Source organism: Ictidomys tridecemlineatus, chromosome 11 (assembly GCF_052094955.1).
Source record: "Ictidomys tridecemlineatus isolate mIctTri1 chromosome 11, mIctTri1.hap1, whole genome shotgun sequence".
Classification (NCBI taxonomy): domain Eukaryota; kingdom Metazoa; phylum Chordata; class Mammalia; order Rodentia; family Sciuridae; genus Ictidomys; species Ictidomys tridecemlineatus.
Genome location: NC_135487.1, coordinates 32241363 through 32258315, shown reverse-complemented (window position 1 = coordinate 32258315; position 16953 = coordinate 32241363). Strand labels below are relative to the sequence as shown.

Sequence of the window (16953 nt, the reverse complement as noted above, 5' to 3'; positions counted from 1 at the left end):
TCACATGTTTCCCACCCCCGTTCTTTCCCACCTTGCTCCCATCTTTGCTGTTCTTGTTTGGCTCTGGCCCCATCCCTCACCACTTCTTGGAGATCACTAATAAGATGTATTTCCTGGCAAAGACTTGGAGACAGGAGAGCCTCAGGTTGTATCTGCATGTTCCTTTAGGCCACACTGCCTCTTAAGACCCACCGTCAGCAGCAAGCCACCTGGCTGCCCTTTGGTCTCCCCCTTTGATTATTTCATGTTCATTCTATTTCCTGCTCTAACAGACCCATGTATGAGAATTGTATATGTGATTTCAAAAGGCTGCAGAAAGTATGGACAGTTTAGTCAGTGGGGATAGGACAATCAGCTTATCCATCAGAAAAATAATATGAGCTTCTATCTTACTACACATTAAAATAAATTCTAGACAGATTTCAAAAGTTAAATATAAAATATAGATGAAACTGTTAAAAGAAAATATAGGATTTTTTTCTTAGAACACTGGGAGAGAGAAGGCGTTTTGAAGTAACATTCTAAGCCTGAAAAGTCATAAAGAAATGCCTGATAAACTCAGATGTCGCATACGAATATTACTTCATTCATCCAAAGCTAAGTTCATCACTACCCCAAAATTGCACCTAATCTGGAATTCCTTATCTCATAGAGTAGCACTAAAATCTTGAACTCATTCCTCTCCCAGCTCACCAAATCCCCTCATTAAGGCTTACTTATTTCTCTTTCCCAAAAACTCTTTTGCCTCCATCCACACTCCACTCTGTAAGTATATCTCCACCTCCATCTCCACTGCCACTGGCCTCATTCTGAGTCAACCTTTCTGGCCTGGGCCAAAGTATAGTCTGCCAAGTGATCTCTCTACCTTCAGGATTAGCCCCTCCAATCCCATCTTCACATCCTGAGATAATAATTCTGAAACACAGATCTGGTCCTGTCATTCCCCTCCTTAAAATGTCTCTGCAGTCTTGCCAGAATATTAAAACCTTGCGTTCCTTAGCTGAGCATTTGGGTTCCTCAGGGTTTCTACTCTAGTCAGTTGCTGCTGATTTCACCAGCTTCATATCTTGTCACTTCCTTGCTGCTGCTACAACAACAATGTTACTCTCATCCACCCATCCACTTTCTAAACCTAATTTTTTGGACACCCGATATTTCACCTCCAGAAATGTGCCTGTACTGTGCATTATGCTGAGAATACCTTTCTCACATTAACCCCAACTTGCCCAGGTAGCTCCTCCCACATCCCCTAAGACCTCTTCTTAGCTTTGTTCTTCCAGGAATCCATTTCTGAGGATCAAGGAGAACTAGATGACTTTTCTATGTCATCTAGTTTTTCGAGATGACTTTTCTCCTTTTCTTGTAACACCTGAAAGCCTGTCTCTGAGCTTCAGGAGGACAGAGAGCTGCAGAATCTTGCACATCCCTCAGACCACACAGCCCACCTGTGCTGGGTACACATGTCAGTGCATGTTTGCTGAATGAATTCAGTATGTGAATGGATGGCTCCCCAAGAGTTTCTCAAAACCCTTTCCTCCTGAGGGTCTTCCTGGCCCAGGCTGCTTCTTGTGCTCTTCAGTTCCTAGGCAAGTGCAGCCAACTAGAGCATGCCAGCCTCAGGTTGTTAGCTCTATGTGAACTCCCACTGGGTGTTCTAAGTGGTCTGAGCCACCCTTCCACTATATCAGCTCCTTTGCCAAGCAGATATTTGACTATTCTTGGGGCCTAGCCAACAAGCTTATCCTTTGTTAGATTCTAGCCCTCTTCATCTCCTCTCTGAGGGATTTGTGCAGTGATAAATGGTCTTGGCAATATAAGAATACTTTTAACATTAAGAATATTTTATGTCTTAGCTGGGTGTGATAGCCCACACCTGTAATCCCAGGAAGTCAGGAATCTGAGACAGGAGGATCACAAGTTTAAGGCCAGCCTGGGCAACTTAGCAAGACCCTGTTTCAAAACCTAAAAAAAGATTGGGGATATAGCTCAATAGTAAAGCACCTGAGTTCATTCCCCAGTGTGAGTGTGCATGCATTCCCAGAAAGAAAAAGTCATCGTATCTCAAATTGATGACCCTGCAGAGACATAAACAGGCTAGTCTTCTAGAATGTGAAGATGCAGAGAAGACCTACTCTATTATAGTCTCCATTGTGGGCACAAGGCTGTGCCCCCACCATCCCATGCCACAGCAGCATCAGGTGGGCCTCATTAGCTAAGTGAGAGGTGCTAGAAGGCACAAGGCTGTCCACATGGCCCAGGAGCGTCAAGCAGAGGAAGAACTCCAGGAGGTGATGCTGTCGCTAGCTGGCACTGCTGCTGTTTCTCTCTGCACTTTTAGCCTATTAAAAGCCCCAGATCTATGTCTGGTACGTCTTCTGCCATGTTATCTTCCAATTGTGCCAGTTGACTTCTATTTTTTTAACCGACAAGTAGTTTGCATTGACTCTTATTACACTCCTAGTAAAGAAGAGCCCTGGGCTGAAGCCTGTAACTGCCATTCCACTAATTTGAGAAGTGAATTGGTGCAAGCTCCTTCCTCTTTCTGGGCCTATATCATAGTGAACAAGTTGCAACACATTAGAATCCAGAATCCCCTGTAAACAGAATAAGTAGTCAGTCAGCCCGTGGCATGTGACAGTTGATTTCATCAATGTACCAACCCAGTTTTCCATCTATGCCACGGATTGTACAGCATACACTTTCTCATACTGAGTCATCCAGAAAGCTAGCATCATCCAGGAAGAGACAAGGCTGAGTGTAAACAGTGGCTTATACAAAAATGCAGGATGGAGCACCTGTTCCTTGCTCACAGTGATGCTAAGGCCATTGGAGTTTAGAGAAATGAATGAAGCTCTTGCCACATGTCATGCAACTGGTGGGAGAAATTAAAACTGGAACAGCTTTGTCTAATTCCACAGTGCACTTTGTCATTTTCAGCAAATAGTAAGTGGTTCCTTGAGATTGGAGTACAGGGATCAGGAGTCAAGGGTGACAGAGGTCTAACAGGGATCAGGTTTTGCTGAAGCTTTGAGTCACATTAAAGAACAGTCACATTTGAACAGAGGGCAGGGAGAGCCACCAAAGGGATTTAAAGAAGGAAGGACCTGGCCAGATTTGTGGAAGAAAGATTGCTTTGGCTACAACGGGATGAATTACAGGGAGGAGACAGAACAGGCTGTAGTAGTAATTCAAGCGAAAGGTGATGAGGTCTGGACTCAGGGGTGGCTGCTGCTCATGGGAATTAGGTGATTAGAGAATAAGGGGATCACATCTTCAGAGGTTCTTACTTGACTAGATTTGGGGAGCATGGAGAGGGCAGAGTGTGAAGCCTGCCTCAGGTTTCTTTGGGTATTTGAATGAATTATGATGCCCTTCTCTGGTGTGGAGAACACAAGGCAAGCAGAAGCTTGGGAGAAAACATGTTCATTATGGGAGCATTTTGTGCCTTTATTTAGAAAGAAATGTTCAAAAGACATTGGAATTTATGGTGTGGAACTCAGGGGGAAGTGAGGCTGGTGAGGGTTACCTTCAGGGCAGCCTAAGCCTAGGATTTGGGTGAAGTCATCCATTGTGCAGCATGGGACAGGTCAAGGGCAGAGACTGAAGCATGAGACCCTTTCCCACACAGGTAGGAGATCAGTGCTTGCCCACTGGATGACTGGTGGCCTGGGGGTCTGGGCCGGGACAGTCACTTGGGCCAAGGGAGGCAGATTGAGCGATTTGTCCAGTGATGAGGGAGGAGCTAGATGAAGTCAATAGAAAACTAATTTTCTTTTCTGCTGGAAGAAATGAGGTGTGTGGCCGCTGGGTAATTGCAGATAACGAGGGGACTTATTCTTAATATGCACAGCAGCCACAGTCCCCAGAGTGCAAGAGACAGGAAGGATTGGAGGTGCCCGACAGCAAGGCTTATTTGGGAAGAAAATCACCCTATCAACCCTTCCAACAGTGCCATCACAGACCCTAGACCCCATCGTAACCCCTCCTCCTCCCAAGCCCCTTCTTGTCTTATTCCCCTGTCAACTGCCTGCTCCTCCTGTCACAGCTCCCTCCCTCCTCCACCCTGTACACCCAACAGCCCAGGCATACACACTAAGGGAGACAAATGACAGGGCCTCAGCTGAGCCGAGTGCGTGTCCGGCCCATAAACCACGGGGATGGGTCACGTCTGGAGTTGCCATGGCCGCCACTACCCACCCATCTGTCTTCCCACCATTCTGCCTTAGACCAGCCCTCATGGCTGCCTGAGCCCCTGGGGAACAAGGTATCACATCTCTACACCTGTATCTACCACAGGTACATGCATGTTGACCTCTGCAAGACAGGACTGTGATTTGCCTGCCCCAAGCAGGATCTGCTGAACTGGTGACTGGCTAGTGATAGGCCCTGGGCTGACCAGATACTCTTCTCCAACCCACAGCCTTTTCCTAGCTCTAAGGCAGAGGGTTGCCTTTCCTAGGTTGAGGTTCCAGCAAGGAACAGTCTGGAGACCAGTGGAAGGGGACAGTCCTTGACAAATGCAGAGGCTTCCTGACCCTACCTTGACCTTACCACCCCCCCATACTTGATGATGACATCAATGTACAATATTTTTGCAATCACAGCATCGATCCCCTGAGGGCTGGTGGCGGCTGAGGCCCTGGTCATGGCCCAGGAGCATGGGAGATAGGAAAGGAGTGAGAGGAGAGGCAGGTGAGAGCATAGCAGCTGGTGACTGCTCTGGGCAGCTGCCCCTCCTGCTGGTGGTCGTGGAGTAAGTCCTGGCCTATGTCCATGATCCCAAGGCCCAGCATTCCTGCATATGACCTCCAGGGTGTCCAGAGCATCAAGTATTACACAAGAGACCCATAGTGGAGAAATTGTGATAGGGTCTGGCACAAGCAGACATTTAATCTGGGGTGTGGGCAGAGGCAGGGCCCAAGAAAGTGACCAGCACCCGGCTTTGATCCTAGTAGGACAGGCGAGGCAATGGGCTGACGTTCATGTGTCTAGCAGATGGCCAGTACTGAAAGAGGCCATAAATCTGGGCTCTCCCTAGCCTATCCAAGACCACACAGAGACAGATATCCAGAGCAGGTGTGACTCCCAGGGCCCCGGCCCAGGAGTGCTGAGCCTTGTGTCTTGTCACCAGTGATTATGGCCTGGGCCACGTCTCCCACATATGCAAGTGCCGGCAAAGTCACCCTGGCCATGGGCGTGATGAATGGCCACACAGTAATGAAATGGAGACATCAAGGCGGGTGGCGGGAAGACGGAGTGTGGCGGACGGGCCGTCCCCACGCGGCGGCAACAAGAAGGATCGCCCAGCGGCCGGGGGCCGTCAAGGGAGAAATTACACATTTACTCTGCCTTTTTCTTACTGCGACGGCGCCCATACATCACCGCCGGGGCCGGGACAGGACATGCCGGCCAATTTCCAGCATGAATTATGGGGCCGAAAAGCCTTAAGACCAGGCTTCCTGCTGGCCCAGTGTCATCCAGTCTAACCTGAAGCCAGAGATGCTGCCACCAAGGCCAGGGACCCCCCTCTCTAGAGCCCATGGCTCTTGAACTTAACCCTGCTTCTCATTCCCACCCTGCGCATACATCTGTGGGCATGGAGAGGAAGGATGTAGGGCCCACTTAAATGCTTTCTGTTCCTCCCTACAGATGACTGCAAGAACATCGCCAATATCATGAAGACACTCGCATATCGAGGCTTCATCTTCAAGCAGACGTCGAAGCCGTTCTGATTGGCCGAGGACGGGATGGGGCAGGACAGGGTAGCTGCTTGGCCCAGCCCAGAATCATCCTCTCCCTCACCAGAGGGGAAAAGGGAGAGTGGCACAGTCCTGCGCCCAGAGTGTCCCCCAGCTGCCCTGTAGGCTTGTGCCCTGGGTAAGCGCTTGGCCTCTTGGCCTCTCTGGAGCAGACACTTTGTGCCCACCCCCACCCCCACCCCTCAGTCTCAGCCCAGTATTAGCCCTTCCCATTGTGGGCCTGGGCTGGGGGACCCAGGCACTCGCTGCCGCCTCCTCCCTGGCACACAGGCTACTGCTGGGGCCACCAAGCTTCCCTGTCCCCCTTCCCATCCATAGTGCATGGTGTGTGGTGCCCCCAGGGCTCCAGGACAGATCAGGCCCCACCTTGTGTCTACCCCCATCCCCGCTGTGAACGTGCCACTGAATAAAGTCGGGGAAACAAGGCGTTGGGTGTGTGTGCAGCCATCTTTGTAAGGCTACAGCTATGCTAGTGCTGTCAGGATGGGAACCAGTTGGAGCATTCTCTGGGCTGCCTCTACACAAGGCCACTGGTATACAGCCAGCAGTCACTGCAGCACCTGTAATACCCTCACTGAAGATAAACAGGCCTTGGGGTGTGAAGACTGTCCGAGCATAAGGCTGTGTTCAAAGCTGCTGGTATTTGAAGCCACTGCTGTGTGATGTCATCTTGAGTGTAAGACCACAGGTATTCAAGGTGCAGGGGTATGGGGCAGTTGTCAGGGGTTAGAGGCCAAGGAAGCCACCAAAGATCTGAGCACAGGCAAACAGTACTAACTTTGGGAATAGCAGTGCTGAGCCCCTGCCTGGCTAACCCTCCCAGCCAGGGGCATCAGAAATGCAGGAAAGGAGGCAGAGGCAGCCCAGTCTAAGTTAGCAGCTCTATTTACACCACAGTACCACCCACATTCCGGGTGGCCTCTCACGGCTTCTTGGCTTTCTTCACAGAAGATGAGCTGGAGGCCGATTCCCGTCGCTTCCTCTGAGGAGACACAGGAGGTGCTGAGGTCAGTCGTCCCCAAGGCCTGGTGTGTGTTTCACTCTCAGGGAAGATAATGCCCACTGGTCAACCCACTCCTGCCCTCTGCCACAGACCCTCAAAGAGGCAATAGTCCCCCTGCAGGCGCTAGAGGGAATAGGGTCAGGGCATATTCCCCCAGCCCATCCAGGCTCTTACCGAATTGGGTGTGAGAGGTGCACCGACCACATCAATGATGGTGTCCTTAGTGGGGTCAGGGCCAAGTCCAGGTTCAGACACTGCTGACTCAGCAGAGGCTGGGACTGGCCCCACTGCTGGTGTGGTGGGGCCCCCCAGCACGCCTGCCCGGGCCAGTGCCTCATGCCGGTGCCGCAGCATCTGTAGCTCATACTCGCAGTTGGCGCAGGCCTGCTTGAGCTCATAGAGCAACACTAGGTCACTGCGCAGCTCATTGAACATATGTACCAGCTCCTCCGTGGGGGTGGGGCTCAGCTCTGCAGGCAAAGCAGAGCCAGACTGTAGCTAAAGGCCTGTAACAAACTGCTCATCCCCCCCGTCCAGCCTTCATCCATAGCCCCCAGTGGGTAGGTCCTGTGGGGCTCAGTACCACACTCACCCACACCAAGCTCCAGCAACATCTGTTCCAGGGCCTTGATCTTCTTCTGACCCACAGAGCTGGGCAGCTTCATCTGCAATGAACCAGGCAGCTAAGCCCTCTGCCCAACAAGAGGTTTAGGGGTTGAAAGGACCCAAAGATAGTGGGGTTGGGAGAAATGTGCCTCCTGGAGGTAGCTATGGGCCAGAGAAGGAAATAGCCAAGAAGTGGAATATAGTGAAAGCTCTGACCTTAGACTGCCTACATCCCTCTGTGATCCTGATGAGGCCATCTCTCTCTACAGCCACCCTTCTTACTGGCTGCAGCATTCAGGCCAACAGGAATCCAGAGCCCAGACAAACTAAAGGAGATAACTCACATACCCTCTGGCTTCGCAGTGTGACCCCTGCAGACTTGAAGTCTGGAAACTTGATCCCTGCAGTCTCAGGAACAGCCTGGGGAAGGAGTTATGAAGACCAAGGTGTCACAGGGGGAATGAGCCCAGAGTCAGTCCCAGCACCCCGCCAGCTCTGTGTGCTCTCAGAGCTCCCCACTTGAGTGGGGCCACTTGGCGCAGGACCCCTCCACCCCAAGCTGGGCTGGTTCAGGCTCCACACCGGCTTCTCGGCCTCCTTTTTCTGGGGTAGCTTCTTCTTGGGGGCCTTGCGTTCAGTGCGCCGCTGTTCTGCAGTGGTGTCAGCTGCTGTGATCAGCTTCTGTAGGTCTTGGCTGCGTTTCTCCCGTTCCTTCTTCCGGGCCTCAATCTTGCGCAGCTCCTGTAGCAGATACTCCTCCTCTGCTACCTAGAAAAGGGAGGAGAGATGCTGAAAAGCATGTGAGGGCAATCTGGAGAATGAGTGGACAGGGAGGCGAAGGGTGCCGGATTATCTCAGAGGGAAGGGACTAGATGGAAGTGAAGGAGAGCAGGGGGATGTCCAGGAAGCAGCAGGAATGGGCTGGAGGTGGAAAACTGGGAGTCAGGGTGGTAAGAGTTTACAGGATGGAGGCAATGAGCAAAGGGTGTAGGGCTTAGAGGAAAGGCAGTGGGGCTCACAGCTGACCTGCTCTGGGGTCCGGTTGTAGAGACGCTCCAGCTGCTCCTTCCGCCGTCGTTCATGCCCAGCATCAAATACTGGTATCTTGAGGTCTGTGCCTGGCACAGCCCGTACATTGGCAAGCTTAGCACAGATGTGGTAGTACCGCTCCTTCAGGTCCTCCACAGAACGCTTCTGAAAACCAAGATACACAGGGGGATAACTGAGCATGAAGGAAGGGTAGGCCCAGGGGTGGGCACACAAGCACATGCATATACGAACTCACCTTGAACTGCTGGTGGTCATACCGGTCGTGGATAACTACAAAACGCAGGTCAAAACGGCGGCTTAGGTCAAAGAGGTGGTCAGTTTCTGCCTTAGTCCAAGCATCATCATGGAGATAGAGCTGGTACTCCTGCTCTGAATACACTGGCACCTGCACAGTCTACTGACACAGAGGGACAGTGGAAGAATACCCACATCAGGTCGTATCCAACAGGCTCCAGCCCCTCATCAGAGCCCTTCCTGTTTACTGATAGTCTCTGAGGGGGACAAGGGCAAATCCTCTATCTGTGCACCTGGCAGAGGCCAGCCTAGAGTGAGGAAAGCACCTATCTGCTTGACTAGAACCATAGCAACCTCTGGGCTGTGGCCTGTTGATATACTCTAAAAGCAACTTCACCGTCTTCAGCTTCAGAGCCTGGTAACAGGATACTGCTCCTGCCCCCATAGTAAAGGTGAGGGGACCACTTGTAAGCACTTCTATGGAGTCCAAAGGTCAACTCTGGAGCCAGGCAGATGGCTAAATATACCCATCAGACTAAGAAATGGCCATGCAACTTTGTCTGAAGCACTATTGCCACCAAGTGGTGATAGTGGGAACTGCCGCTCCCCTGAGTTCTCCAAAGTCAAGCATCTACAGACAGGGCCTGAACCTAGTCCCAAAATATACAACTCTGCCACTGCCCCTTGGTCCACTATCCCACACCCCACTCCTCATGTCTCCTCTAGAGACAAATAGTACCAGCACAAGCTGAGTTTCTCAGAAACCCAAGGACTGACTCAATGCTAGACTGGACTGGGGAAGTTTTTCTTTTGCTTAATTAACACCACAGTTGTCTCCAACTGCCTCTGGGACACTTCCTATTGGAGGTCTCATGCTGTTCCTCTGGATTCAACTTAATATGCTCAGTACTAACTCATCACCCTCTCTCAAACTGACATCACTAATCCAGGCCTAAGTTAGTGTCACCCTCATCCAATCCAGTTGCCCAAGCCAGAAACCTGGCCAGCATCTTTAAATTTCTACCTCTTAATAAATCTGTGGCTTTGCCTCCAAAATCCCTCTCTATCTCCACTGCCACATCCTGGGACAGCCAGCACCATCACTTGCCTGGCTCAGAAAAATAGCTTTCCATTGGTCTTTCTTTATCTCCGTTCAAACCTCTGCCAATCAACTCTCCCTCTGCAGTCAAAATTGACTTTTGTGAACAGTGCTACTGAAAGGGCAGTATAGTCCTCTCTAGTCTACAGTGAAAACAGCAACTGAGCAGAAACACGGAAACCTAACTGTGCTGGTTAATTTAATATGAAGAAACTTGTATTATCTTTTTTTATTATTTTGTTATCTTTATCAGTCTTTGATGGATTGAAAATAAAACAGAAATATGTCCTTCACCACAGATAATTTGAGATGCATGGTTCTAGAACAATGGATCTTACCACATTACCCACTAAGCCTCCCACCTTCAAAATAAAGTGCCTTCAGCTGAGCACAGTGGCACATGCCTGTAATCCCAGTGGCTGGGGAGGCTGAGGCAGGAGGATCACAAGTTCAAAGCCAGCCTCAGCAACTTAGCAAGGTCCTAAGCATCTCAGTGAAACCCTGTCTCAAAAACAAAAAAGGGCTGGATGTAGTGGCACATGCCTATAATCCCAGCAGCTCAGAAGACTGAGGCTGGGAGATCACAAGTTCAAAGTCAGCCTCAACAAAAGTGAAGTGCTGAGCAACTCAGTGAGACCCTGTCTCTAAATAAAACACAAAACAGGACTGGGGATGTGGCTCAGTGGTTGACTGCTCCTGAGTTCAATCCCTAGTACTCCCCACCTCAAAAAAATAAAAAAGGGTTGAGGATGTGGCTCAGTAGTTAAGTACCCCTGGATAAATCTCTGGTACCAAAAAATAAAGATAAAAAAAGGGCTAGGCACAGTGGCAACACGCCTATAATCCCAAGAGCTTGGGAGACTGAGGCAGGAGGATTACAAGTCCAAAACTAGCCTCAGCAAAACTGAGGTGCTTATAGTAAAAAATAAAGTGTCTTCTAGATAATTTACAAAACCCTCAAGAGCAAGGATTATTTAATTTCCACCATTAGGTACCAGTGAATATCTACTGAATCAATCAATGAACACATGAGTGAATGATCTGTCCTTCACAGACCCTAACTTCCAGCCAAATGACCAGCAGTTTCTGGAACACAGCAGATCCTTCCCCTCTGCCTTTGTTATTGGCTGCTATGCCTTTTCACTTCCACATTTCTTCTGCCTGTAACATTTTCATCCTTTTAATCTCCTTCAGGCATTATCTTCTCTGGAGTCTCTCTGGTTTCCCAGGCTTGGTTAGGTATCCCTTCTGTGCATTTGATTTAAAAAGTCTAAAAACATAGTAACAGCATAGCCAATCCTGTTCTTGAGGCACTCACAGTCAAGTAAGGTATACCATTTATCTATTCATTCAACAAATATCATGGGCCTATCTCACCTATGTCAGAAACATAGTGCTAAATAAGAATACGAGGTGAAGTGGTCTTCACCTCTCAGAGCTCAGAGTTCAGCTGAAAAAAAAATTATTATTTTAGTAGTGGTGAATCTGATGACAAAGGAATGCCTACTGTGCTAATAAGGGACACCGGGTCCAGCATGGGGACAAGAGTTGGACAGAGAAGAGATAAATTAGGGCTCGTTTAAGGTTAAGTAAAATTGTGCCAGGAATAATGGTGCACACCTGGTCATATCAGCAATTAAGGAGGCTGAGGCAGGAGGACTGCAAATGCAAGGTCAGCTTGGGCAACTTAGCAAGACCCTGCCTTGAAATTTTTTAAAAAGGTTGGGGGTACTGGGAATGTGGTTCAGTGGTTGTTCCCCTGGGTATAATCCCCAGTACTGTAAGAAAAAAAAAAAAGATGTTAATTAGAGCTGAGCTTAGTGGCACATGCCTATAATCCCAATGACTTGGGAGGCTAAGGTAGGAGGATCACCAGTTTGAGGATAGCCTTGGCATCTTAGTGAAACCTTGTCTTAAAATAAAAAATAAAAAGGGCTGGGGATTGGGCTGGGGCTATAGCTCAGTGGTAGAGCTCTTGCCTTGCAGATGTGAGGCCCTGGGTTCAATTCTCAGCACCACATAAAAATAAAAAAATGTAAATAAATACACACACACACACACACACACACACACACACACGGCTGGGATATTTATCTAAAAAAAAAAAAAAAAAGGATGAAGATGTAGCTCAACGGCTGAGTGCTGCTGGGCTCAATCATTAGTACCACCCCCCGAAAAAAAAGTTAAAAAGAAGTGAACTAGTAAGGGGAAATGGGAAAAGAATCCTAAGTAGAGTAGGCAATACAGAGAAAAACAGCATAATGTGCATGGGCCTGTCAGAGAGAACATGTTTGGAAACAAATGCTGAAATGGAGAGATGCAAAAAGAGCCTGGCAAATTAGCAGAAGCCAGCTACAAGCCCTGCTACAGAGTCTAAAATTGTCCTGAAGGTGATAGGAACCAGCAGAGTTAGTTTTAAGGAAAACAAAAGGTCACAGTTCTTCTATCAAAGATCATCCAAGCAGCAGTGAGGACAGAGAGGATAAACAAGAGTCTAGGGACCAGCTGTAATGCAGGTGGGAGGTAGAAAGGCCTGAGCTGCTTCAGGAAAGCAGTGAGAAGGGCACAGATCAAGAGGCTTCAGGAGATAGAAACCACAGGGCTTGAGCGTGTATGGCCAGGGAGATGCCACCTAGGTTTCTGGCCTAAGCAAGGGAGTAGATAGGGAGCCACTGAGTGAGATGGGATCCATGGTAAGAAGGATTACTGGAGAAGATCATTAATTCATTTAACTCTGGCTTCATTCTCTGGCCCTGTAGTCACCCAAAACTCAAATCTGATCTTGACACTGTTCTGCTTAAAATCTGTCCATGTTTACCCAATGACACCAGAGTAAAACCAAATTCTTGAGCCTGGATGCCAAGGCCTTACCTGACCTGGATGCTATTCACTGCTTGGGTGGCATCTCCCACCATGCCCCACCTTGGGTTTTTGGCATCTCCCAAAATGCCCACCTTGGGTTTTAGGATTCATCAGCATGGAAATGCCCACAGTATCCCATACACATGACCCTTTAAAATTATCATTTTATGGGGCTGGGGTTGTGGCTCAGTGGTAGAGTGCTTGACCATGTGTGAGGCACTGGGTTCAATTCTCAACACTGCATATAAACAAATCAATAAAATAAAGACCATCGACAATTTTTTTAAATTAATCTTTTATGGTTTTGCTCATGCTATTCCCTTTGCCCCAAAAAATTATTGAATGCCTTTCCTAATACCACCTGGTGACATCCTTCATGAAAACTCAGACTCTTTAACAACTCCAGAAAACTTCCATGATCATCAGGCCCTCCCAATATTGCATGTATCCCACCAGATTGTGATTGCCTCTACCCCTACCCCCACCATCCTAACAATATGAGGGGTTTTTTTTGTTTGTTTGGTACTAGGGATTGAACTCAGGAGCTCTTGACCACTGAGCCACATCCCCAGCCCTATTTTGTATTTTATTTAGAGACAGGGTCTCACTGAGTTGATTTAGTGCCTTACCATTGCTGAGGCTGGCCTTAAACTCTTGATTCTCCTGTCGCAGCCTCCCGGAGATTATGGGCTTATGCCACTGCATTTTTGTGCCCTCAATTGTTAGACCTCAACTTTGCATGGTGCAGTAGTTACTAAATACAAAGTGAACATTATTTTGTCTTCACCTCAACCTGTCTCATCCCACATCCCTCCCACTCTGTCAGAGGCCTTGCCTTATGGCTGTTCCTCCCCAGCCTTATATCTCCTGTCTCTCCTTCACTGGCTTAGGGATGATGATGAAATGGAGGAAAACATGGTTTGGGATGTGGGGAGTGATGGATTCACATGTGGCCATGCTCAGTCTGAGAAATCTGTGAGCCATCCAGGGAAAGGTGTCCAAGTACAGTTGAATATACTGGACTGAGAGGAAAGGGTGTTCCAAGCAAGAACACCTGTGATGCCTCATTGTACAGTGGCTAAGTCTTGGACAGGAATTCCAATCTAGTCTAGCTCTACCTCTTACTGGCTGGGTAAGTCTGGGTAAGGTCCTGCTCTGGCTGAATCTTAATTATTCAAACCAGAGATAATTCAATTTGGATTAGAGTGCTGGCAGAGAGGATGGAGAATATAGGCAGAAATATGATTTACTGTGGAAACACTCAGCAGGACTCGATGATGTATCACAACAGTCTAGTTCAAATGTCACCTTCTCAGAGAGGCCCTCCATGACCACCCTATCTAAAAGTAGGCCTCCCCTACACCTAGATGTTCATTCTTCATCTCATTTCATATTCATTTATATCCTGGTTTCATTTTATTGATGTGATATAAAATAAGATGGATTCTAAAAGAATCAAACTTATTTTATTTCCTTAGATGATTGTTAACTGCCTTCTCCTGCTATCTCTTTGTCCTGCTGTTGAGACCTAAGGGAGAAGGCTGTCAAGTATGATTCCCAAGTGGGTGGATACTAGTGCCATTCAGTGAGATGGGGAACGGATTTGGGGGCAGAAAATGGAATGAGTTTTGCTCAGGGGTACCAATTTGATATGATGTACCTATGGGGCATTCTGAAAGATCCATAAGTAAGTGACATCTATAGACACACTAGAAAGAAAACACAGAGTAAAAAAACATGTAGGCTACAGCTCTGAGAAACAGAAGGATTTGAAAGGCTAAGAGAAGTCACCAAGAACCAAAGTTGTTTCAGGGAAGGATAGGATCTCATGGGCAGAAAAGACCTATAGAATCCCATTTAGCATTTATTTGACATGAGGACTGAGTGGGTAACCATGGCTGGACCCAAGCATACATCTAGAGCCAACCCTAGGAGACAAGAGAGCTCATACATATGGCTCAGAGTAGGTGGGCAGCATCGGCCTATGTCCAAATGGTGTAGCTCACCTTATTGAACCTGGCGAAAGGGTAGTCCTTGCCTTCCTCTGCTGCCCGTCGCCAGTGGAAAAACATAGCTCCATCCTTTCGGGCTGGGTTAGTGAATGGCATCCACTTCCAGGGTCGCACCTTCTTGGAGCCCAACTTGGCTTTCACTGTGCGGTAGCCCTGACCAGTGTCACTGGGTAACAGTGGGGGTGCATCCCTGGCAGTAGGATTTAGGGAGGTGTAAGGTTAGAATCAGAAGGGCTCTAGGAGCTGATTTACCCTTGAGCAAGGAATGTCCTAGAGCAAGACATCTGAGGTCCTCTCATTCCTGCTCAGCAAGCAGGAGCCCTGGATGAAGAGGGAAGGTAAGGAGAGAACTGGAAGAAAAAAACCAGGAGTCAGGGACATGGTGGTTAGATCAGGGGCCAGAGAATGGGAATTTGGGATTCCAAATACTTGCTTCTTATCAGAGTAGAGCAGGGCATAAACTTCCCGGTGCATGCCCTCAGGCCTCTTGAAGGTTAGTGTCTCAGAGGACTTCTTGGACTTTTTCTGAAGAAGAAAACAAGGAAGGAACCACAACCTAGACCTCCTTTCCCTAAAATTCTTTAGCTCAGCACAATTCCTGAACATACCATCACAAGAACAGTTACATATATACTAACATTATGATGACACACTTTAAAGGCCCAGAAATCCACTTTCTGGAGTATACCCAGTCTGAGCAGATCATTCCCCTTTCCTCCTTTGATATGTGAAAATTGAAGATCCTCTCCCCATCTCTCAGACTAATAACACAACATCTTGGTCTCCACCCCCAATAATTTTCTCTCTTTTGTCCTCTCATCTCTTGGAGGTGCCCCACTCTCTCGGTCCTCTCCACTCCCACAGTGTCCCACCTCTCCATCATCCATCTTACGGAGGATGATACCTTCTCTGTACCATAAAGTCACACCTTTCTATCGTGCATCTCACTAGAAGTGTACCACTCCACCACCTCTCCCGTCGTCACCCCCTCACTCCTCATTACCCCCTTGCTTTCTGATACACCTGTTACCTTGTCCGGGTTGATAATGTCTTTCTTGCTGATGGTCCCGGAGGCTGCATCACCCTCTGGACCCCCGAGTTCTAGAATATCCCGTACATCCGCGCCCGTAGCCATCACGCCTGAGAGATTGGGGGAGCACCCCGTACGTCAAGGGTCAGTGCCTGAAAGACCACGTTCGGGCCAGGGGGCGGGTCCACTCCTGACCCGAGTGGGGGCGGGGTGAAGAGGAGGGCGGCAAGGAAAGCGGTCCCAGTCAGGTCGGGGTTCTGCGTATGTCCCGTTGCTTGGGTGTCCGTAACAGCCTCATTCACCTCCTTGTTCCTCACCCTGCTCCTCCACACCTGGATGTGCCAGCTGCGTTTCCCTGCGCCGCTCCCCTAACACCGCAAAGCCTCGGGCAGAAACTTCCGGTTGTGCACGTTTGAAACACAGCCGACAGAAACACTTCCGGTCTGTGCTTGGAGGAAACAGAGCCGGCTAGCAATCCAGTGTGAAAGCTACTAACCGCGCGGAGTTTATCACAGGCCTGTCCTCCCGCGACCCCACTCAAGATGGTACGCCGCCTGCTTTCCGGCGTTTGCCTTCTGTGTTGCTCCATTACATCTCGGGAAGTGGGAAAAAAAGAAAAAGAAAAGCTCACAGCCTTGTGACATTAGGAAGTCAATTTATCTTAACCTGTTTCCTTTTTTTTCTTTTCTATTTTTCCTTTTTTTTGGGGGGGGGGGCGGAGGGCGGTAACCAGGGATTGAACTCAAGGGCACTCGACCACTGAGCCACATCTCCAGCCCTATTTTGTATTTTATTTAGAGGCAGGGTTTCACTGAGTTGCTTAGCCCCTCGCCATTGCTGAAATTGGCTTTGAACTCACTATCCTCCTGCCTCAGCCTCCCAGCCACTGGGATTACAGGCGTTCGCTACTGCGCCTGGTTTAACCTGTTTCTTAATTTACAAAATGAAAATTGTAGTAATACCCGCCTAAGTGAAATACTAATAATCCATGTAAAACATCAGCTCAGTGCCTGGGACATTTTTAATTAAATGAATTAGTGATAGTAATTACCTTTGTTTGTTAAATATTAACGTGTACCTGTGTTAAATTTGGCATCGGAAGAGATAAACTAGACAGGCCAAGCAGCTCTGGGTGGCTACCAAGATGGAGTCTGGACCTTTTCTTGCACCTCCTATGATGGAATTGGCTTTGATTTGGAGCCTCTGGGGCTTTTCTTGAACCCAGATTCCTGGAACTTCCCCAGTCCGGGAGCTAGCTGCACTATTTTGAGTTTCAAAGAGGCTCAAAACGCAGCTTC

General features: G+C 48.6%; 2 protein-coding genes across 16 annotated transcripts in view; one reads left to right on the top strand and one right to left on the bottom strand.

Annotated features, from left to right (window-relative positions):
* The window catches only part of Eri3 (ERI1 exoribonuclease family member 3), a 132733-nt gene extending 126548 nt beyond the window's left edge, over positions 1–6185 (top strand). For all 13 annotated transcript variants that reach the window (XM_040288539.2, XM_078026127.1, XM_013364465.4 and 10 more), the window contains one exon: positions 5650–6185. In XM_040288539.2, coding sequence (XP_040144473.1) covers positions 5650–5732 — 83 coding nt within the window. In that variant the 3' untranslated portion in view covers positions 5733–6185. The remainder of the gene's footprint in view (positions 1–5649) is intronic.
* Positions 6186–6626: 441 nt separating this feature from the next.
* Positions 6627–16093, bottom strand: Dmap1 (DNA methyltransferase 1 associated protein 1). 3 transcript variants are annotated; one of them, XM_040288532.2, is made up of 11 exons: positions 15988–16093; positions 15656–15765; positions 15059–15150; positions 14620–14815; positions 8654–8812; positions 8395–8562; positions 7951–8136; positions 7717–7788; positions 7355–7427; positions 6937–7232; positions 6627–6801 (listed from the first exon to the last, which is right to left on the bottom strand). In XM_040288532.2, exons 2-11 carry the CDS (start codon positions 15758–15760, stop codon positions 6682–6684), a joined length of 1467 nt encoding a protein of 488 aa, XP_040144466.1. In that variant the 5' UTR covers positions 15761–15765; positions 15988–16093; the 3' UTR covers positions 6627–6681. The 3 variants fall into 3 exon arrangements, with proteins under 3 accessions (XP_040144466.1, XP_013220341.1, XP_013220343.1); XM_013364887.4 differs by having other exon boundaries at positions 15973–16079; XM_013364889.4 differs by having other exon boundaries at positions 6627–6741; positions 15656–16072.
* Between the last annotated feature and the right edge of the window lie 860 nt (positions 16094–16953).

What these genes read in the sequence shown, in the direction of transcription:
- Dmap1 (XM_040288532.2), bottom strand. Translation starts at nt 15,760, where the DNA reads ATGGCTACGGGCGCGGATGTACGGGATATTCTAGAACTCGGGGGTCCA. An exon ending in CTGCTCTACTCTGATAAGAA is followed by an intron (nt 14,816 to 15,058) that starts GCAAGTATTTGG and finishes TCCTACTGCCAG; the next exon opens with GGATGCACCCCCACTGTTAC. An exon ending in ATGACCACCAGCAGTTCAAG is followed by an intron (nt 8,563 to 8,653) that starts GTGAGTTCGTAT and finishes CTTGGTTTTCAG; the next exon opens with AAGCGTTCTGTGGAGGACCT.